Source organism: Rattus norvegicus, chromosome 10, assembly GCF_021556685.1.
Source record: "Rattus norvegicus strain SHRSP/BbbUtx chromosome 10, alternate assembly SHRSP_T2T, whole genome shotgun sequence".
NCBI classification, from domain to species: Eukaryota; Metazoa; Chordata; class Mammalia; order Rodentia; family Muridae; genus Rattus; species Rattus norvegicus.
In genome coordinates this window covers 40,064,203-40,083,611 of record NC_141543.1, presented here as the reverse complement: position 1 = coordinate 40,083,611, position 19,409 = coordinate 40,064,203, and the positions used below count along the sequence as shown (strand labels likewise).

The 19,409-nt window shown below is 46.0% G+C and overlaps 1 protein-coding gene across 1 annotated transcript in view; it reads right to left on the bottom strand.

The window, feature by feature from the left end:
* Positions 1 to 3,324: 3,324 nt before the first annotated feature.
* Gfpt2 (glutamine-fructose-6-phosphate transaminase 2) overlaps positions 3,325 to 19,409 on the bottom strand; it is a 46,073-nt gene continuing 29,988 nt past the window's right edge. Inside the window, exons 11-19 of the mRNA NM_001002819.2 lie at positions 18,968 to 19,063; positions 18,765 to 18,862; positions 18,370 to 18,490; positions 15,543 to 15,700; positions 15,130 to 15,244; positions 12,309 to 12,436; positions 9,157 to 9,324; positions 6,717 to 6,878; positions 3,325 to 4,212 (exon numbers count right to left, since the gene is read on the bottom strand). Of these exons, the coding sequence (NP_001002819.2) occupies positions 4,168 to 4,212; positions 6,717 to 6,878; positions 9,157 to 9,324; positions 12,309 to 12,436; positions 15,130 to 15,244; positions 15,543 to 15,700; positions 18,370 to 18,490; positions 18,765 to 18,862; positions 18,968 to 19,063 (1,091 nt within the window). The 3' untranslated portion in view covers positions 3,325 to 4,167. The remainder of the gene's footprint in view (positions 4,213 to 6,716; positions 6,879 to 9,156; positions 9,325 to 12,308; positions 12,437 to 15,129; positions 15,245 to 15,542; positions 15,701 to 18,369; positions 18,491 to 18,764; positions 18,863 to 18,967; positions 19,064 to 19,409) is intronic.

Here is a 19,409-nt window from a genome sequence, read left to right as displayed (position 1 = left end):
GGGGCCACTCACACCACATAGCAGGACATGCTCTGGGAAGTTCTGGTGCTGTGCACTGTGGGATCAGGAAGGATGGAGCCAGTCTTAGGGACCAGCCGCTCAGGAGCCAGGGTGAAGGAGTCAGGGTTCACTCGTCATCTCTTCCTGCTCTTCTCTGGGTCAGCATCTCTCTCTCTGGCCTTCGGATGCCTACCACCTGTGTCATGTGCTGCTGCTCCAGTATTCAAAAGGCAGGACGCTCTGTCTTGAAAACTCCAAGCAAAAGACTCAGGGACGAGCTGTTCTTACAGCTTCTACACACATGCTAGTCAACTAACTGCATTAGACCCAGGTTTACATGACAACACCGTAAGAGAGTACACTGAACTGGATGGAAGCAGAGGTGGTCAAGGGACATATTCTCTGATATCTGGAGGGTGTAGAGGTGACATGGAGGCACAGTTGAGGGGACTTGTGCTGAGTGGAGGCAGATAATTGGGACCATATAACTGGAAACTAAATGTTGTGGCCCTCGGGGCTCTTTCTCTAGGCATCTTCTAGAGTGCCAGCTGCTGGGCCTTGATAACCAGACTAAAGGTCAGAGGGTTCTCTTCAAAGTCTGTCAAGCTCTTCAAGGACATTGACATTATGACACTCCACGTCACCACGGGTTTTTCTAGCAGTGAATGTCCACATTAACAGATATATACACAGAACTTGTGATTGACCTGCCTTGAACCTGGGAAAGACAGTCCAAGGTCATATGGAAGAAAGAGTAATACAGTCAAACAGAAAACTGAGTCTTACCACACACAGAGATTAAGCAGAAGATAAATTCCAAAAGGGAAAAAATAGTATTTTTGGCTTTAGAGGGACTGAAAATATATCACACCCTTGAGACAAAGAGCCAGCCATTCGGAAGCTTTTCTGAATATTCATTCATCACCTTGGTCTCAGGTGAGGTGGCCTACAGGTCATCACGTCCCAGGAACAGAAAGACAGAGTTCAGATTTTTGTTTCTAAGACTAGTCTTTGTGTCCTCTGACAGAAGGAACCAGGAGTTACTAGAGATCCGGTAGATCAGGGCTGGTCAGCAAATGTTCAAGGTGGATCTGGAGTTTACTGTGGTATGAATCAGGAAGTACTTACAAGATACACAGACAGACCCAGAATGATGGGGGTGTGTCAGAAGTACAGAGGTCAACTCAAACAGTTCCCAGCAGCCTCAGCTAGACTTTCATCAAATAGCATCTGACACAGCAGCTTGGCAGAGGGCAAATCTGGCACTGGCTGCCTCAGGTGGGTTAATCTCAGACAAAGATTAGCACCAACTGTTAACGATGACACGACACATGGTGTTAGTGGTTTGTATCCTTGAAGCAAGGTGATGAGAATGTTTCTCTTCCTCCCCCAGGGTCATAAACCCATCCTAACCATGAAGAAAACACCAGAGAAAACTAACTGGTAGGCGTTCTACAAAATCCCCACCAGTGCTCCTTAATACTTAGACATAAATTCCTAGTGGATAGGTTGGTTGCAGATAGGGTAGTAGAGAGAGTTAGGGAGAGAAGATGGGACAAATTTCCTAACTAGTTGAACTGAAAGCAAGATTGTGATAGGAAAGACTGCTAAGACCCATCCCATCCAATAACTTCAAGCTCTGACACAGGCGTTTTAGTTCAGAGAGGCCAGAGGAGGGGGAAACAAACTCTGTCACAAAGTAATTCAAGTTTTCTTAGAAATCTGAGGCTGCAGAGATGGCTCAGTGGTTAAGAGGGCTGGATGCTCTTCAGGAGGACTTGGGTTCCACTCCCTGTACCCACACACATAACCGTCTTTAATTCCAGTTACAGGGGATCTGACACCCTCTTCTGACCATCACAGGCATCAGATGTGCAAGAGCTGCACTTATACATGTGGGCATGCGCCTAAAATAATCTCCAGGACCTAAAGGGTATGCACATCTTGACTGAGGTTAACGTCTATCAAAGAGATTCAAGGCTATAACACTGAAGTATTTGAGGACACCAGAAGCGGAAAGAGAATAAAAAAGTCACCAACCAAGACATATCAGGGAGATTCTGGACTTAATAACAACACAAGGAACAAGAGAATGGAAAGTTCTAAATTTTTTTTCCCTGACTTAAAATTCCTTATTAGGCAAGCCTTCATCAAAGAATGAGTAATAGTTTCTTGATTATTAAGTTCCCAAATATTACCTCTTGCCATGCATGGTCTATTGGATTTGTATTTATTCCTCAATATGTTTATATCCCTGACCCCCATGTAATGGCGATGAAAGTGGGGTCTGCGCCGTGGAGAGTGGTAGCTCAGTGCATCCAGCTTTTGCGGAGCACAAAGAGCCAAAGTTTGGAAACCCAGCACCCACGTAAAAGCCAGGATGGGGTGGTGATCTATCTGTCTGTGATCCCAGCACTAAGGAAGGAGAATGGAAATCTCCAGGACATACTGGCCAGCTACACTAGTCAAAACAGCAAACTGTGGGCTCAAAGAGAAATCATGCCTCAGTAAAGTGAAGAGCAATCCAGAAAGATACTCAGTGTCAGCCTCTGTACATACCTATGCTCCCCCACACAGACATACACGCATGTACAAGCATGCACATACACAAAAGTCAGGCCTTTGTAGAGTGATTGGGGCATGAAGGTCAAGTCCTCACGAATGGGAATCAGTGCCTTGTGGTGGGGTTGGGGTGGGGTTGTTGGGTTTTGGTTTTGTTTTGTTTTTTTTTCTTTTTTTTTCTTTTTTTTTTCCGGAGCTGGGGACTGAACCCAGGGCCTTGCGCTTGCTAGGCAAGTGCTCTACCACTGAGCTAAATCCCCAACCCCTTGGTTTTTCAAGACAGGGTTTCTCAAGACAGGGTTTCTCTGTGTAGCCCTGGCTGTTCTGGAACTCATGTAGGCCAGGCTGGCCTCAAACTCAGAGATCTACTTGCCTTTGCCTCCCGAGTTCTGGGATTAAAGGCTGTGCTATCACACCTGGTGGAATCAGTGCTTTTTAAAAGAAGCCTTGGGAGCTCATTTGCCTCTTCCACAGTGAGAGAATACAAAGAGGCGTTCAGGTAGGGATGAAGAAGCAGTCTCTCCCACATACCAAAACAGCTAGTCCTGTGAGCTTGGATTTCTCGGTCTCTAGAGCAATCGAAAATACCTCTCAACAAGGATTAAATTCAACACATGCACTGGGGGTGGGGGTGGGGTCACATTCTACTCCTTTCTAAACTGTGCCACTAATGATGAGAATGTCCCCACAGGGCACTGGTCAGATCCTCAGATGTTAAGGAAAAGGAGGTTAACCAAATTCAAACAAACAAGACAAAAAAAAAAAAGTTGCACTGTCTTTATTGTAAACTTGCATAGTACATTGATTGTGTACGCTTTTAAATAGAGCAGGGTAGCCCCTATGGAACCACCCTCTTGTGTGGGGCATTTAAGGCTGGTTTACTATGAGTAGGGAGCCGGGACCAAAGTGCTGCCTGGGAATTAAAAAGAACCGTTATCTGATTACGCAGAAGTCAGGGAGCTGAGGGATCTGAGTCCATCTGAGAATACTGACAGGAGAGACTTTAACTGGGTTCAAAGGAAGCATAGCAAAAGGGTAGAGGGGACTCGGTGTCAGGAAACAGGAATCAGGAGCAGCTTGTGGAGGGAGAATAAGGAGAAAGGAGACAGGACTCATGCCTAGTGTCCAAAACCGAGATGAATGACACCTGCCACAATTGTGCCCAGAGACAGCACTCTGGGTAGCCCAGATGCACATCTAGGGCGCTACCATGGCTACAGAAAAGCCACACGTTAGAAAAATAACTTAAAAGCTATACAATCGTCATCATAAATATTTCGACTTTTAAAACTAGCTAGTGTTGGTTAAAAAAAGGTTCACAGTTACTCTGAAGAGAGCGGTATCTCTATTGCACAGTAGTGGAAAGTCTGCTCCCATCCCCGTGTGTAAACAATCCCTTCTCCTCAGTGACGTCAGGACACAGAGAAACAGCATTTGCTGTAAGCAAAGCACTTGGGTACAAGGCACATCAAAGCTGTCAAGCCCTACTGGAAGCATGAGGGGCCCATGGAGGCCCACTTCCTCTCCCACGTGGCATCTTTGCAGTTCCTCCAGGTCTTAAATCAGACTGCGGGTGATGATGGTCTTGTCGTGGAAGTCCTGTTCTCATTCCACAGTGACAGACTTGGCTAGGTTTCTCGGGAAGTCAACCTAAAAAGAAAGATAGGAGGGCAAAAGGTGAAGCTCACTTGATAAGGTCCTTGCTTAGCATGAAAAGCCATGGGTTCCTGCACCTCCTAAGGCAGGCACAGATGTACACACACTTGGATAGCAGGAAGATCGGAAGTTCAAGGCCAGCCTCTACCACATTTGTTCAGTATCTCACAGTGTCAGTAACAAGCTGTTTCTTCCCGATCATCTCCAACCATAATGTACCTAAACACCTCCATTTTGAACATGGATTCCTTATTACAAGAAGCTTCCTTCAACTGTCCAGCATTTATTTCACTCAATAAACATTTATCATGACTTGGCATGTTGTGTTATTCAATATATTTAAAAACAGGTAGCTTGGTGGGTGCTGCTAAAAGGTCACTTTTCAGGTACACATAGGATGGTGCTCTCTTGTAATCCCAGCACTCGGGAGGCGGAGGCCGACAGACTTGACTGCAGGCAATCAAGGTCTATATAACAAATCCCAGGCTAGGTTTGAGCTACAAAGCAAGAGCCTATCAAAATGAAGAAGCAGGGGCTGGAGAGACAGCCTAACAGATATCTTATTGGTCTTCCAGAGGGCCCCAGTTCCTAGCCCCTCTATCAGATGGGTCACAACTGCCTGTGACTCCATCTCCAGCAGAACTGAGGCACTCTTCTAGCCTCTGCAAGGAAACCTAGAAGGTAGAAGGATCAGAAGTTCAAGGCCAGCCTCTACCACATAGAGATTTGTTCAGTATCTCACGGGTGCTGGTAACATGCTGTTTCTGCACTCAAGTACTCACGAACCTCAAACCACACAGGCATATATACAATTAAGAAGAAAGCTTCAACGAGTGGTGGTGCACACCTTTAATCCCAGCACTCGGGAGGCAGAGGCAGGTGGATCTCTGTGAGGTTTGAGGCCAGATGGTCTAGAGAGCCAAGACAGTCCAGGGTATACAGAGAAACTCTGGCTTGTAAAACCAAACCAAACCAAACCAAACCAAACCAAACCAAACCAAACCAAACCAAACCAAACCAAACCAAAGAACAAAGCTTCAGTAAAAAGAAAATAAAAAGAACAAAGAAACAAACAAAATCTACCTTTTAGGATAGGGATGTAACTCAGAGAGAGTGTCTGCATATCATATGTAAGACCTTGGTTTGCCACCAACCCCAGAAAAATTAATTAATAAAAAAAAATCGTGGGGTTGGGGATTTAGCTCAGTGGTAGAGCGCTTGCCTAGCAAGCACAAGGCCCTGGGTTCGGTCCCCAGCTCCGAAAAAAAAAAAATCGTGTTTTTGGAAGAGTCCACATGATTTTGCAAGACTGTTACTTAGAGACTGAGAAGGAAATATGATTGGAGATGGGTAATAGAGTGGGCTTCCACTGGTCTGCAAAAAGATGTTTTATTTATATGTTAAGAAAAAATGAAACAAATACAACAAAAAGTTATCAAGTATCAATTTGATGATATACATTTAGGTGTGTCTGGGATATTGTTCTTTAGTTTATTATAGTTTTACAGGCTTCTCAAAATAAAATTGTAACAGCATCTATTTTCATTTTTTTACACAGTGAGTTAGTTCTTAAACCTTTGCTGGTGAGATAAATCATTTCTTTTCTGAGGTATAATCTGCATGTTAGCAGTCTCAGAAGGTCAACTCATTTTCTCCACAATGCTAGATCTTAAATGTGGGACAGAGATGTGCACACAAACATGATCACTGTGGTATTATTCATAAAAATGGAAAACTGGAGACAGCAGCCTCTTCAGCCATTATTCAGAAAACCATGCTAAAAGCCTGTAATGGCGGTCACAGAGATGTCTCAGGGGTTAAGGGTGCTTTGCTCTACCAGAGAAATCATAGTTAGGTTCCCAGCAGCCACATCAGTGGCTCATAACCACCTAGGACGTTAGTTCCAGGGGCATCTGATGGCCTCTTTGGGCTTCTGGGGGAATGGTGTACGTGGAGCATATTGTTGCATAGACACACATAGAGGCACATAAATAAAAACATAAAAGTAAAAAAGATTTCAGAGGAATACTGTACAACAGTTGAATGTTGCACCTAACACATTCATAAAGATGAAAAAAATTATAATACAAGGAAGAAACAGAACTTTAACTTTGATACAGTAGTAATTTCTTGTTTCTCTTTGAAGCACGGGCTGCCTCACATTTGTAATTTGCCTGCTTCCGCCTCCTGAATGCTGGCTTCTAAGTGTGTTTCACCAGACCTGCCTTGAAAAAATGTTTATTATTTATTTTTATTTATATTTAGTTTGGCAGTTCTTAGGGAATCTAAACAACCTTAAAATGAAAGTTACTTTAAATGATATTAAAGGCAACTTGTCCATTACAAACGGCACAGTGACATATCTGTGCATCGAAACGGTACCCTGTGCCCATAAATATGTACAAATTTAACAAAAAACAAAAAAAGGCATTGATAGGAAAGAACCTTTAGCTCTCTGTTTCAACCCTTCGCCGTGCTTATGCGAACTTTAGACTTACATCATAACCTCGGAGGACAGCCAGGTGGAAGGACAGAAGCTGGAGTGGAATCACGCTCAGGATACCCTGGAGACAGTCCACCGTGTGGGGAAGTTCAATGGTTTTATATGCAAACTTGGAACTCTCCGTGTCATCCTTGGAGCACAGAATGATTGGGCGACCCTAAAGCAGAGAGAGGGGATCATAAAATACCTCGTTTCTGAGAGAAGCAAACCCTCTCTTGAGCCAAGTACAGTTCCTGGAATTTTCTGGAGTCAGTGCTGCTAGAGTGGTGACGTTACCAGTCAGGTCATGTGATTGCCACGTATAAAGGACAGCTGTGCTTCTTGATGTCTTTCTTCCCCTTTCCTGGTCAGGTGACAGCACCCTGCACCGTCATTCAGCATCCATTTGTTGACTGGGGTCAGTCACAGATGCCTTGTCCTGATCTACCCCTAACTCTTCATAATCGAGCGATGAAAACAGAACCACGAGCAAAGATGAATCTTGGGTATATGCCACAGGGGCAATAAAACATGAGTGTGGGGAAGTGATAAGTTTTATATGATGTTAATATTGACTGTCAACTTGACCAGATCTAGAATCACCTAGGAGACAGGTCTCCAAGCACATTTGCGTGGGATTATCTAGATTATGTCAATTGAGATGCGATAATGCCTTCTGAGAGTGGGTGGCGCCATTCCCTTGGCTTGGGTCCTGGACTGCATAGAAAGGAGAAATTAAACTGAGGACCAGAAAATGCAGTTTGACTAGCCACTTCCTCAAACTCCTGTTACCATGATGGACTATATCCTTGAGCCATGAACCCAAATAAATTGGGTTTTATCAAGGTGTTTTATCACAACAACTGAGAAGTAACTAAGGAAGCTTGGGAGGGCAGAGCCAAGCAAACCAGGTCTACACAGCAAGTTCAAGCCGGCCTTGGCCTCATAGAAAGAGCTAGGTAGCTCTTCACATTGGATTATGAAGCTACTTTCGTTAAAAGCTTCTCTCCCCCCCCCCCCCCCAAGCAACCAGTGCAAAGAAAGGCTCAGAGGAAAGAGTGAGCTTGGCATGAGTGAGAATCAGGGCAGGTAGAACTCCTGGAACTCAGTGGGGTGTGGCAAGCGGTTCCATTCTGTGGAATGGGAGAGGTCACTGTAGTCTGATGGGAAGCACTGAGAGGGATCTCAGTAGGAAATGACCCAATTGCGTCTTTATACTAGCTCTCTAACCACTGCGCTGAGATCTATGTGGCAGTGGCTGGCTTAAGCACTTTACTGGAATTTGCCTACCTGTGACTTCGTGAACCTAAGTGGTCTCTGCCCTCCTATCTCCACGAGGCCAGAGAAATAATCAATCTGGCTGGTTAGTTCCTGGGAGGGAGCCAATCTACCTTCGGACAGATGAGCAAACAGAAGTGTCACTACTCACACTGGGCCCCTTGGACTATATTTGAGTTTATTGCTATCAAGATAATTCAGTTTCAGGACGGGGACTTGACTATACTCGAAAGATAAACCGTGATTAGAAAGTTGGAGCTTTGAGTCACCAAAAACAGAAGCAGGGCTGCAGAGCAAGTCCTAGCACATGGTCAATGATCCAGTCATCGCATCTTCGTAAGGAAACCACAAGGAAAGTCTGGAAGGAGCTCAAGGGAGCTCCCTGGTGACAGGCATCAACGTACCTGGAAGGGCACTCACTAAAAGGACATCTTGGACCTTCACACCACGGCTCGCTCCTCTGGGGCGGGCCCTAATAACACTTTAATGGTAAGCACTACACTTTCCCAGGTCCTGTGAGTTGCTCCAGAGAGTTACTGAACATGAGGGGTTTGGGGAACCTCCAAATTTGCAACCAGGTTTGGGTGCCCATAAGTTCCTAATGTGTGGGTTCCGATGGGAGGCCAGTCTTATGAAGAACTATGTACTTACTCTCTGAAGACTGACTGAACTCTGCAAAGTTAGCCTTAAATTTACATTACAGCAACCTTGGGAGGAAACTCCTCCCCTAAGATGCTGCCTTAGAAGCAACTCCTCTGTCTCCAGTCCTAGGATCCAGGGTAGCTCAGAGAGAGACTGGTCACTGGCCCTCACTAAGGACCTGGAGGATATGACCTCAGGCTCACTAGTTCCCTGCCAGACTTGCATGGTATTCAAAAGGGCCCAATAGGCCAGTAAGATGACCCAGCAGATATATCTCAGCCAATGAGCCTGAAGACCTGAATTCCAGCCTCAGGACCCACACGGTAAGAGGAGAGAAGTCATTCACGCAAGCTGACCTCTGACCTCCACACATCCACCTGGCATAGACCCGCCCCTCCTCCACATTAAAAAATAAATGTAAACAGAAGTGGTCAGAACAGGGCATGGTCACACCCCCAAACAGCAGCCAGTGATGATGGCATTGCCTGAGATGGGCATGTGTGGTACAGATGCCAGTGCCCTTAGAGAGCCCTCACCTGGCGGGCAGTGACCTGCTGCAGGGCATTCTGGCACTTGGCAAAGCAAGGATCCTTCATGATCACCATGATGACTGGCATCTGCTTGTCGACGAGAGCAAGGGGCCCGTGCTTCAGCTCTCCGGCCAGGATACCTTCTGAATGCATGTAGGTTATCTCTTTAATTTTCTAGGGAGACACAAGTTGGGATCAGTTCACACTGGGGAGGCAGGGGCTGCCATACAGAAGGCAGTGGGACAGAGGGAAGCTGGAAGAGCGAGGTCATCTAGAGGATAAGAACTGAAGGTCTCAAGGCAGACAGGCGTATATATAGATGGGTCAACAGCATCGAGGGATGCTCCGGGTCAGGAGAGAGGATGGGCTGCCGAACAAAGCCCAGATAGTAACTTTGCAGTCCCCAGGCACAACAGCGACACCTCTCTTCAGTCCCATGCACAGCCATCCACCCAGTCTGGTTTGCCTTCACCCCCACCTCCACCCCCTTGGCGAGCCACGTGGCCTTCCCGGTCACCACAGATAATGGTGGCATTGTGTTCTGCTTAGATATGCCTTTATTCAATTAGCTGGTTAACCATTCTCCCATTTTTAGATCCTTAATCACATCTAAGACAGTTGCTTAGATTGACCTATCTAGTAAATTCCCACATTGTGGGTTATTAATTGAATTTTTCCCCCTCGTGCAGGTACATACACTTTCACTCACCCCCTAAGTCTTCATCATTGCACTGATGAGAATGTTAAAGAAAATATGCCTCCACTTACGTGTCTAGAACTAGTTAGTTATTTTGGGTCAGGCAAACCCCGAGAGGAATGAGGTTCCTTCTTGGAGATCACAGACAGCTGGAGTGCTGGCCTCCAAGTGACCACACAGGGACCATTGACTTGTGCCAGCAGCAGCCCTAAACACTCCTTTCTTTCCTCAAAGACCAACTTGGGGACACAGCTGAATGTGTATCTTTCATCAGCGATGCTCTGCCGCCGCCGCTGACCCCCACAGCCAGAGAGCAGAACCATCGAGAGGCTCAAAGTTCACCCTGCCCAGTCTTTGCCTCTTCTGTGTCCCTGTATGCCTGGTGCTCTGTTCCGTAGGCAGGAGTCAGACTCTTGTAAGTAAGCCCAGTTCACAGTGCAGGGACCGACTGATGTAAGATGTACATTGGCTGATCTTTATACTTAACGTGGTGGGAATTTAAAATTCCACAAAAAAAAAAATCCCCCAAAACCCCTTGGACATGTGCGTGAGACGGTTTTTAGATTGGGTTCACAACGAAGACCTGCCCTAAGTATGGGTGAGGTTGTTCCATGGGCTGGGGTTCCTGAACAGAATAAAACGCAGGAAGTAAGCTGAAGGCCGCATCCGTCTCTTGGTACTCTCTGATGGTGGACAGTGTGGCCGGCTACCTCGTGCCTTCTCGACCGCGATGGGCTGTACCCTCGTCTTGTGAGCAAAACAACCGCTTCTCTTCCTCAAGTTGCTTTTATCAGGTCTGTCTTGGCAAGGAGGGAAGTAACTGACTCATAGATTTAGTCTCTGTCCCTTTCATTGTGAAGCATATAGTCCCCTAATCTTACAATGTTCAAAGCGAGAGGTGTTTCCTTGCTAAGGACAGCTACAGGATGGGTCTGTACTATCTAGAGCCAAGCAGGCATAGAGAGCTGGGATTTTCCACTTTACACATCCTTGCATAGCACAGCAGACTGTGGCTCAAGGCTGGGTTCATCCTCAGAGGCCAATGACTAAGTCATTTAAACCTGTGTAAGGAAGCCGCCATAGAAACACGAAAAGGATGTCTGGGAAAGCATCTAGATCTCTGCACAAAAGGTTCTGGAAGAGTGGCAGGGTCAGAGCCAACAGGGAAACACCTGATCTATCCCCAGACACCTTGATCGGTGTTATCTGTGCTGTATCTGGGCTCCACCAGTATCCTTGGTTCACAGTGTTTACAACAGGCCAGCGACACGAGGGAAGAATTACCATCTATAAGATGCCTATGTTGAAAGTTGGCACTCGGTGGTCAGTTTACTCCCAGCTGCAACCACCGGGAATACTCCCTGAATGTCTTTGGCTCATTTCTTGACTGGGTATGATAAGGAGAGGAGCCAAGATGCTTGGTACCCCTGTTATGGTTGCCAGCGCTGTCTCAGCTGGAATATGGGATCCCTTTTGCCCCACATGAGCATTCTGGTCTATAAACAGCGAACTAATGGTGAGAAGTGTGTGAGCCTAGACTCAGCCGTGCCATTTTTGCTCTTCCAGCACCGTGCCTCAGCCCCATCCGTTTTCTCTCACACTGGGAATTTATTGTCAGGGCACAAAATGACTAGTCATAGATTAAAAAAAAAAAAAAACAAAAAACAAAAAAACAAAAACTCGCTCACCGCTGTGGGAATACAAGCTCTGTCCCCTTTGGGAGTTTGAGGGTCACAAGAAAGATCTGTGGAGACCTTGCAATTTTCAACTACCAAAATTCTTTCCCTGTGGGTTGCTTGTGGCTCAGTTCCTCTATGCAATCTGTGTGTATAGGTGTCTGCATATGCCCCTGTCTGGTGTGGTGTGTGCGCAAGTGTGTGTTAGAGTGTATGTGGGTGGTGTCATTCCTCAAGAGAGTGTGTGTGTGTGTGTGTGTGTGTGTGTGTGTGTGTGTGTGTACACCTGAGTGTCATTCCTCAAGAGTCATCCAGTTTTTACACATGGTCTTTCACTGGAACCTGATGCTCCCCAAATAAACCAAATTGGCTGACCGGTGAGCCCCAGAGATTCTCCTCTCTCTCCCTCCCATGCTAGGGTTCTAAAGCATTTACCAGGTTCTTGTTTTTTGTTTTTTAACAAATAAATTGCCATACGCCAGGCACTTCAAGGAGCTTCACCCAATAATGCCTTGTTGCTTTCTCCCCAGTAGGCTAAGAACTCCCTGGGGACAGATCCCTCCTTCACCCATTTTTGTGACCCCAGGGTGAGAGCCGATACCCAACGCAGGCTCACGAAGGAGCCTAGTGGGTTTGTAACCTTCCAACCCCTACCTTCCAACGCTCTATGCCCTGTCCTCCTTCCCACTGGCTTCTTTCAGTATCTCCTAGGCCCACCCTTGTGTTGCCTTGGGAGACTGTGAGGTCAGCTACTGGAGGTGGAGGCTGGGCAGAGAGGGACTCACCAAGGCACCTTCCAGGCATGTGGCATAGTTATATCCTCGTCCCATCACTAGGAGTGACCTCTGTGTGTAGAGCTCCAGGGCCAAGTCGTGGATCTTCTCATCCAGGGATAATACTTCTTTGATCAGCTCTAAGCCATGCAAAGAGATAAGGGACAGAACCCAGTCACTCTGGCTTCCAAATATCCACCAGGCAAATCATCGGCTATGACAAGGTTTAGAGACTTAGGCTGCTCACGAGACCGCTTCCATACATATTTAGACAGGCTTTAGAGTTAGGTCTGCCGTAGTTTGGGATACCGTCCAGGAACTTGTCAGCTTAGCAGTTCCTGTTTGCGCAAGCATGTGTGTAGATATCTAGAAGATAGGCTATAAGCTCTCATCCCAGATTCACATTACAGGAAATAAACCAAGAGCCAGAGAGATGAAATTACTCCCTGGGAAGACACAGCACTGAAATTCTAAATGAACTCCTCAGTTCCTTGCCCTGGGCTGGGTCCCAAGGCGAAGTCAGTACAAGTCAGACCCGTTGTGATCAAACTTCCTGGTCCCAGGACTCCCTTATACGCTTACAAATTCTTGTCATCCCCCAAGAGCCTATGTTCTCGTGAGTTATAGCTCCCAATATTTAATTGGATTTGAAAACAACGCTAATCAGCCCGGCATGGCAGCGTATGCCTTTAATCCTGGCACACAAGAGAGGTAGAGACATGTGGATCTCTGAGTTCAAGGCCAGCCTGGTCTACCTAGTGAGTTCCAGGACAGCTACATAGTGAGACCCTGTCTCAACAACAACAACAATAACAACAACAACAACAACAACAACAACAACAACAACAAAAGAAAGAATGACATATTAAAAACGTTTCTAAGTGCTGATTCATTAATTGCAAAAATAATAAAAAACTTATACTGATATGTTTCTGAAAAAAATTAAAAGTTTGAGAAGATTGGTATTCAAAGGACTCTTGTGGGCCTAAACATGGTTCTGGCAGTCCTTACCCTTCTTCTCATTCCCTTATGTGGCCAATTCCTCCCCCTGAGGCTGACCACCAAGGTCCAGCTACCAAGAATGGAGTCCAGCAATCAAGAGTTCCCTTTGGCGACCTTAATTCACATGCCAGTCAGAAGGAACCACCTCCTCCATTTATAAACTGCCTTTTGCCTATAGGCCAAGCCTGTCTCCTTTCCCTCCAGAGGCAGTCCTTTGTCCCTCAGGGCAAATATCCCTTCCCCCTTCTTCCTTGTTCCTTTCCCTTCTCCCTCATCCTGTATCTCCTGTCTTTGTCCCTCATTCCCTGCCCATTGTCCTTCTGGGGCAAATAAATCTTTTTTTGTGCTGAGAACTTGATCTTGGAATGTTTTATGCTGATTTTAGTCCTTTCAGTATTGTTGATTTTTTTCTTTTCTTTTCTTTTCTTTTTTTATTACATCCCAGCACTCGGGAGACAAAGGCAGGTGGATATCTGTAAGTCTGAGACTAGCCTGGTCTACAGTCTACAGAGTGAGTTCCAGGACAGCCAGGGCTGTTACACAAAGAAATCCTTTCTGGGAGGAGGGGGGGGACTGCAGTGGCGGTTGGGAGGAAGGGGGAAAGGGAAAAATAAAAAATAAAAAATATTTTATTATTTGTATGTGTGTGCAGACTGGAGAACAACTCGCAGGAGTCAGTTCTTAAATCATGGGGATCAAACTGGGGCTTCAGACTGGGCAAGAAGAGTCTTTACCTATTTGAGTGGTCTTGTCAGCCTAAAATCTTTATGAATGTTTTAGCATCTGACATTTTAGTAAAAGAGGTGACAACATATCTGTTTTTGCATTTAACCTATTGTGATTTTTGTCATTATTATTTTAATATGTTCCCAAACCTTATGAAGATTTATATTTGGGAAAGGGAAAGGTTTAAAATGTCTTCAAATAGTTGGGAGTGTTCTTGGATTCTGCATCAGACGAGAAGCGGATAGTTTCTTTTCTTTTTTTTTTTTTTAAGTTTTATTTTATATATATGAGTACACTGTAGCTGTCTTCAGACACACCAGAAGAGGGCATCTAATCTCATTACAGATGTTTGTGAGCCACCATGTGGTTGCTGGGAATTGAACTCAGGATCTCTGGGAGAGCAGTCAATGCTCTTAACCACTGAGCCATCTCTCCAGCCCTGATAGTTTCTTGAAACCGGGAGTTGCAAGTATGGAATTTGAAACATAGATGACATTTCCCTACTTTGTTACATTTGACCTGATTTGCACCTAAATGGCTCTTTCACTCAATTTGATGACATCTTGCAAAGGCCCAGAGCTAGACGAATCTAAAAATGGACACATTTAGTTACCAAAAATCACCTCTTTAAAATCGCCGACTTCTTAGTTTAAAAAAAAAAAAAAAGGAAATTGGTTAAGTTAGTGACAAGCTTTCCAAATTCTAAATGATGACTGGAAAGTTGACCTTTATTATTGGCAACAAGCCTAGTTGTTTATTTTCTTTGAAGAGCCTGGCTAACTTTGTTCATTTTAAGGTAAACATCCGCCACTGAAGTCAGGTCAGCTTGCTACACTGGCACGGAGGGCTAGCAGGATGAGGTCAGATGCAAAGGTCCTTACTCTGCTGACAACTGAGGCTTTAAATCTTGGCCTAGAAAGATTTGTTAGGCTGGTTTGGTGGGGGTTTGTGGAGTTGGGGTGGGGTAGTAGGATTTATCATTGAGTAGAAAGGTCTGGCAGGAGAGAGGAATTAACAGCATTCTTTACATAAGAGTAAAGGAAGAGAATGACCCAGGGGAGCTCAATGGATTTGGAACTAAAGAAAACCACATTCTGGGACTCACCAGGTAAAGATCTGAGGCCACGGATGATCTCTTGTCTCCTGGTCTGTAGAGAAATTCGATCTTCAGACATCATCAAACCAAACATCACCAGAGAGATGAACTGGCTGGTGTAGGCCTGAGGACAAAGGGAGGCGGGGACTTTAGACAGCTGTCTCAGGTGTTTAAAGAGATAGGGGAGCTAAACAACAACAGGAACAATGGCAGGAGAAGACAAAATGAAGAGGAGAGGAGAGGAAGGAGAGGAAAAGACAAAATAATGACAAAATGAAGAGGAGAGGAGAGGAAGGGAAGAGAGGCCGGGGGATGGGGGGGGGGAGGTGAAGAACCAGGTGCAATAGCAAGGGTACCCATATCTTCATGCTACCCCATTCCCCCCTCCCCTGCCCCAGGTTCTCCCTGGAGAATGCAACTACCTTGGTGCTAGCCACCCCAATCTCGGGCCCTGCGTTGATGTGGACGCCACAGTCGGTCTCTCGGGAGATGGAGCTGCCCACGGTGTTGGTGATGCCCACGGTCAGCGCACCGCGATCCTTACAGTATCGCAGCGCCAGGAGCGTGTCTGCAGTCTCTCCTGCAACACGGGAGATGCTGTGAGTGAACTGTGGGACGCTGTAAGTGCTGGTGTTAGGCTATCGAGCATCCTCTTCTCCCCCACTCCCCTTCCTCCTTCATTCTGCCCTACTCATCCCACTTGGAAATTCAAAGCCTGGCCAACCTTTGAAAAAGAAAGCCCAGGCTCAGCATCTCTCCTGTTGTTTCTTAGACTGAATTTCATTACTATTTATATAGCATTATTTCTTCTTCTTCTTCTCCTTCTTATTAATTATTCCATTCGTTTGCATCTCAAATGATATCCCACTTGCCCCCTCCACCAACACCCCATTCCATGATATCCTACTTCTCGGTTACCCCACATCCGCCCTCCCCCCTACCCTTTGGCTGTATGAGAGTGCTCCCCCACCCACCCACATCTGCAGCACCGCTCCAGCATCCCCCTATGCTGGGGTATCAAGCCTCCCCAGACCAACGGCCACCCTCCACGTTGATCTTATTCCCTGTTTCCTTGAATCCTCAGGTCAACTCCATGGGAGTGGGCGTGGGTGTGGGCGTGGGGCTCCGTCCTCATTTCCCTTTAGGCTGAGGAGTTCAGAGAAAGGCAAACATAGTCCCATCCCAGCTGTGCCTGGGTACAATTTGCTGAGGTTCAATCACTGAAAAGCAAGACTACCCACATGGTGCTTCTCAAATAGAACCTTTCTGAAGGAAATATTTCTTGCAACCTCCCAGTGTGGACTCAAATTTACACCGCAACAGCTGTGTATGCACAAGCCAGCACCAACTCCCTACTTGTCAATTTTAAAGAAACTCAGAGCAATAGGAGGCCAGCCATAGTATGAAACCTGGTGAGTTTCCAAACCTGACTGTTCCCTCCATGTGTTCAATGAGTTCCTGACCTGTCCCCAAAACTGGTGTCACCAAGTGCTTTCAGGTGGGCTAATGCCCCTCTGCCTTTTTCTCTTTAGACTTCTGGATGACTCTAGGTCAGCATCCGTTAGAGAGGCAGGCAGAAAAGGAGAAAAATGGTGCTACCTGTGTCAGACTCTATCTCTGACTTTGGTAGCTTGTTTACGTAAATCCCAGATGAAGAGATGGCTCAGTGGTTAAGAGCACTGGCTGATCTTCCTGAGGACCTGAGTTCAATTCCCAGCAGCCACATGGTGGCTCACAACCATCTGTAATGGGATCTGATGCCCTCTCCTCGAGTGTCTGATGATAGCAACAATGTATTCACATATAAAATAAATAAATCTTAAAACAAAACTGGATTATGTTTGTACAGAGACCATCAGACTGCCACTGTTTTCATATGAAACCTACCTATTTTTCTTTCTTTTATTTTTACTTTCCCTATCATGAACTGTACTGAGGCTCTGAGGAGAAAGTCAACCCAAAGGCAGTTTATTCAGCGGGATGGTGAGTATGTCTGTACTAGTTTTTCCTCAGCTTGTCATCAAGTGGAAATGGTACTAAAAATTCAAAATGGAAGGGACATTAAAATCCCCTCCCTGTGATATCAGAATTGTCTTGTCAATTTTGAGCTGTGAGAATGGCATCAGGTGTTTGTGCTTTATCATCCTTGTCTCACACTCTGAATTATCTGTGGAGATAGATGACAAGATGTTGACATCAGCTTCCATGAGATCCAGAGGCAGAGACAAGTGAATTTGCGCACGAGGATGACCCACGGTTGACTTGGTAATTTCTCAGGGTAGATGATTCATTACATGGGTGTTCCCACTTTTATTTTTTTTTATTTTTAATTTTTTTTATTTTTTTGGTTCTTTTTTTCGGAGCTGGGGACCGAACCCAGGGCCTTGCAAGCGCTCTACCACTGAGCTAAATCCCCAACCCCGTGTTCCCACTTTTATAAAGCTTTGGAATTCACCAAAATGGAAACATTTCAAAATCCTTCTTAAATCTCCAGGGGTGACTCCAAGGATATGGGAGGGTTGGAGGACACACCTTTACCTGGTGTGAGGAAGGCTCACTCAGCTCCTCCCTCGACCATAACCACGTCCCTCCATCCTTCCCCCTGCTGGACAGTGTGGGCATTACATATAGCTGGCCTCTAGGGCTTGGACACAGCCCGCCACCCGCTCACTCTAAAGATGTGACTCTCAACCCAGCAGTACAATTGAGACTTTTTCCCCCTTTAAATTAAGTACAGAACACATTTAGGACCAGGGAGGGGAGTGTTCTTGGAAGTGCTAGGAGGCTTAGAATGGCAGGAGAGGCCAAAGGGCAGAGACTGTTAGACCACGCCAGCTTCTCCTAAGGCCTGGAGGGAGCTCCATGTATACAGCATTTGTGAGTCATTAGCCATGCTGATGAGAGCTAGGTAGCTCCTTTAAGTCATCCATGCTTCTGTGAGTAACCTCAGGAACCTCAAGAGCTCATTAAGCTAGCCTTGGGTGGAATCTTTTCTCTGGTCTGTCATTGGTAGCTATGTGGAGTGAAAACATGTTTGGTCACATTTCCCCAGAGAAAGTCACACTACATCATACAGTGTTGCCAGTAACCGATGCTTTGGGAGGTTTAAATGACCCAGTGCATGAGACCGTGTGTGGCACATAGCCTATGCACAGAGGATTCATTGGAAGAAGAGAGACGGTGGTGTACAGGAAAGAGGTTTTGGAGATGAACCAATGAAAACCTGGCCATGCTGCCCATCTCCCTTACCTGACTGGCTTATGAAAAAGCAAACATCATCCCTGAACACAGGTGTGTTCCTGTCCAGAAAGTCACTGGCAAGTTCAACCATCACAGGGAGCTCGGTCAGTTCCTCTAACACTTGCCGTGTCTGAAGTCAAATAGAATGGAGACTGAAGTCAGTGATAGGCACCTAAACCACTAAGACAGTTTGTGACACAGTGCCTTGCTGTCCCCATAATGTGGGAACTTCAGTAGGCCACCTTGCTAGAAGAAAGGGATCAGTACACTTCTCAAGCTGGCTCATGGGAATGAGAACAAGTTGTGTTCAAGTTCAGAAGCCAGTGCATGACAGCATCACGACCAGCATTTTTGTCTGCTGTTAATTTCCCAGGACTACCCGAGGTCTGGTGTATTGCACTTACAGCCACAGCGGCATGGTAGCTGGTTCCACAGCCTATCACAATGAGCCTTCGGCATCGACGAATCTCCTTCAAATGGTCCTTCAAGCCACCCAGGAGCACTGCAGGACGCGAGGCAGGGTATTAATGTTAATACATACGATATTTGACTGCATTCAGTGGAGTCAGGGCACAGACAAGGGCTTCTTACTGGGTATGGTGATTACCTGTGTTGGTCTCAAAATTTACCCGACCTCTCATGGTATTAAAAACAGATTCTGGCTGCTCGAAGATCTCCTTCTGCATAAATGCACTGAAGTTACCTGACCAGGGAAACACCAACAAGGTAAGTACCTTTAATTTAGATTCGGTTTCAGAGCTTCACTGAACCAGGAAAAGCCTGGTGAAACTTTGTAACTTTTTGCCAAGATGTCACAAAGCCACAGTGCTAACAGTACCCATAAAGATCCCCCAAGGGTTTTAAAGAGTGTCTGCAGGTGTTTTCCTGTCTGGTGCTATGGAAACAAGTCAGATGAAAGTGGGTCAGACACAGTGACAATCTCCAATTTACACATTAGACCCTGCAGCTTTTGGGAGTCAGGGAGCCTTCATCTCTGGCCCCCGAGATCACCTACTCTTCAAGACAACTGCACAGGGACTCTTGGAGGA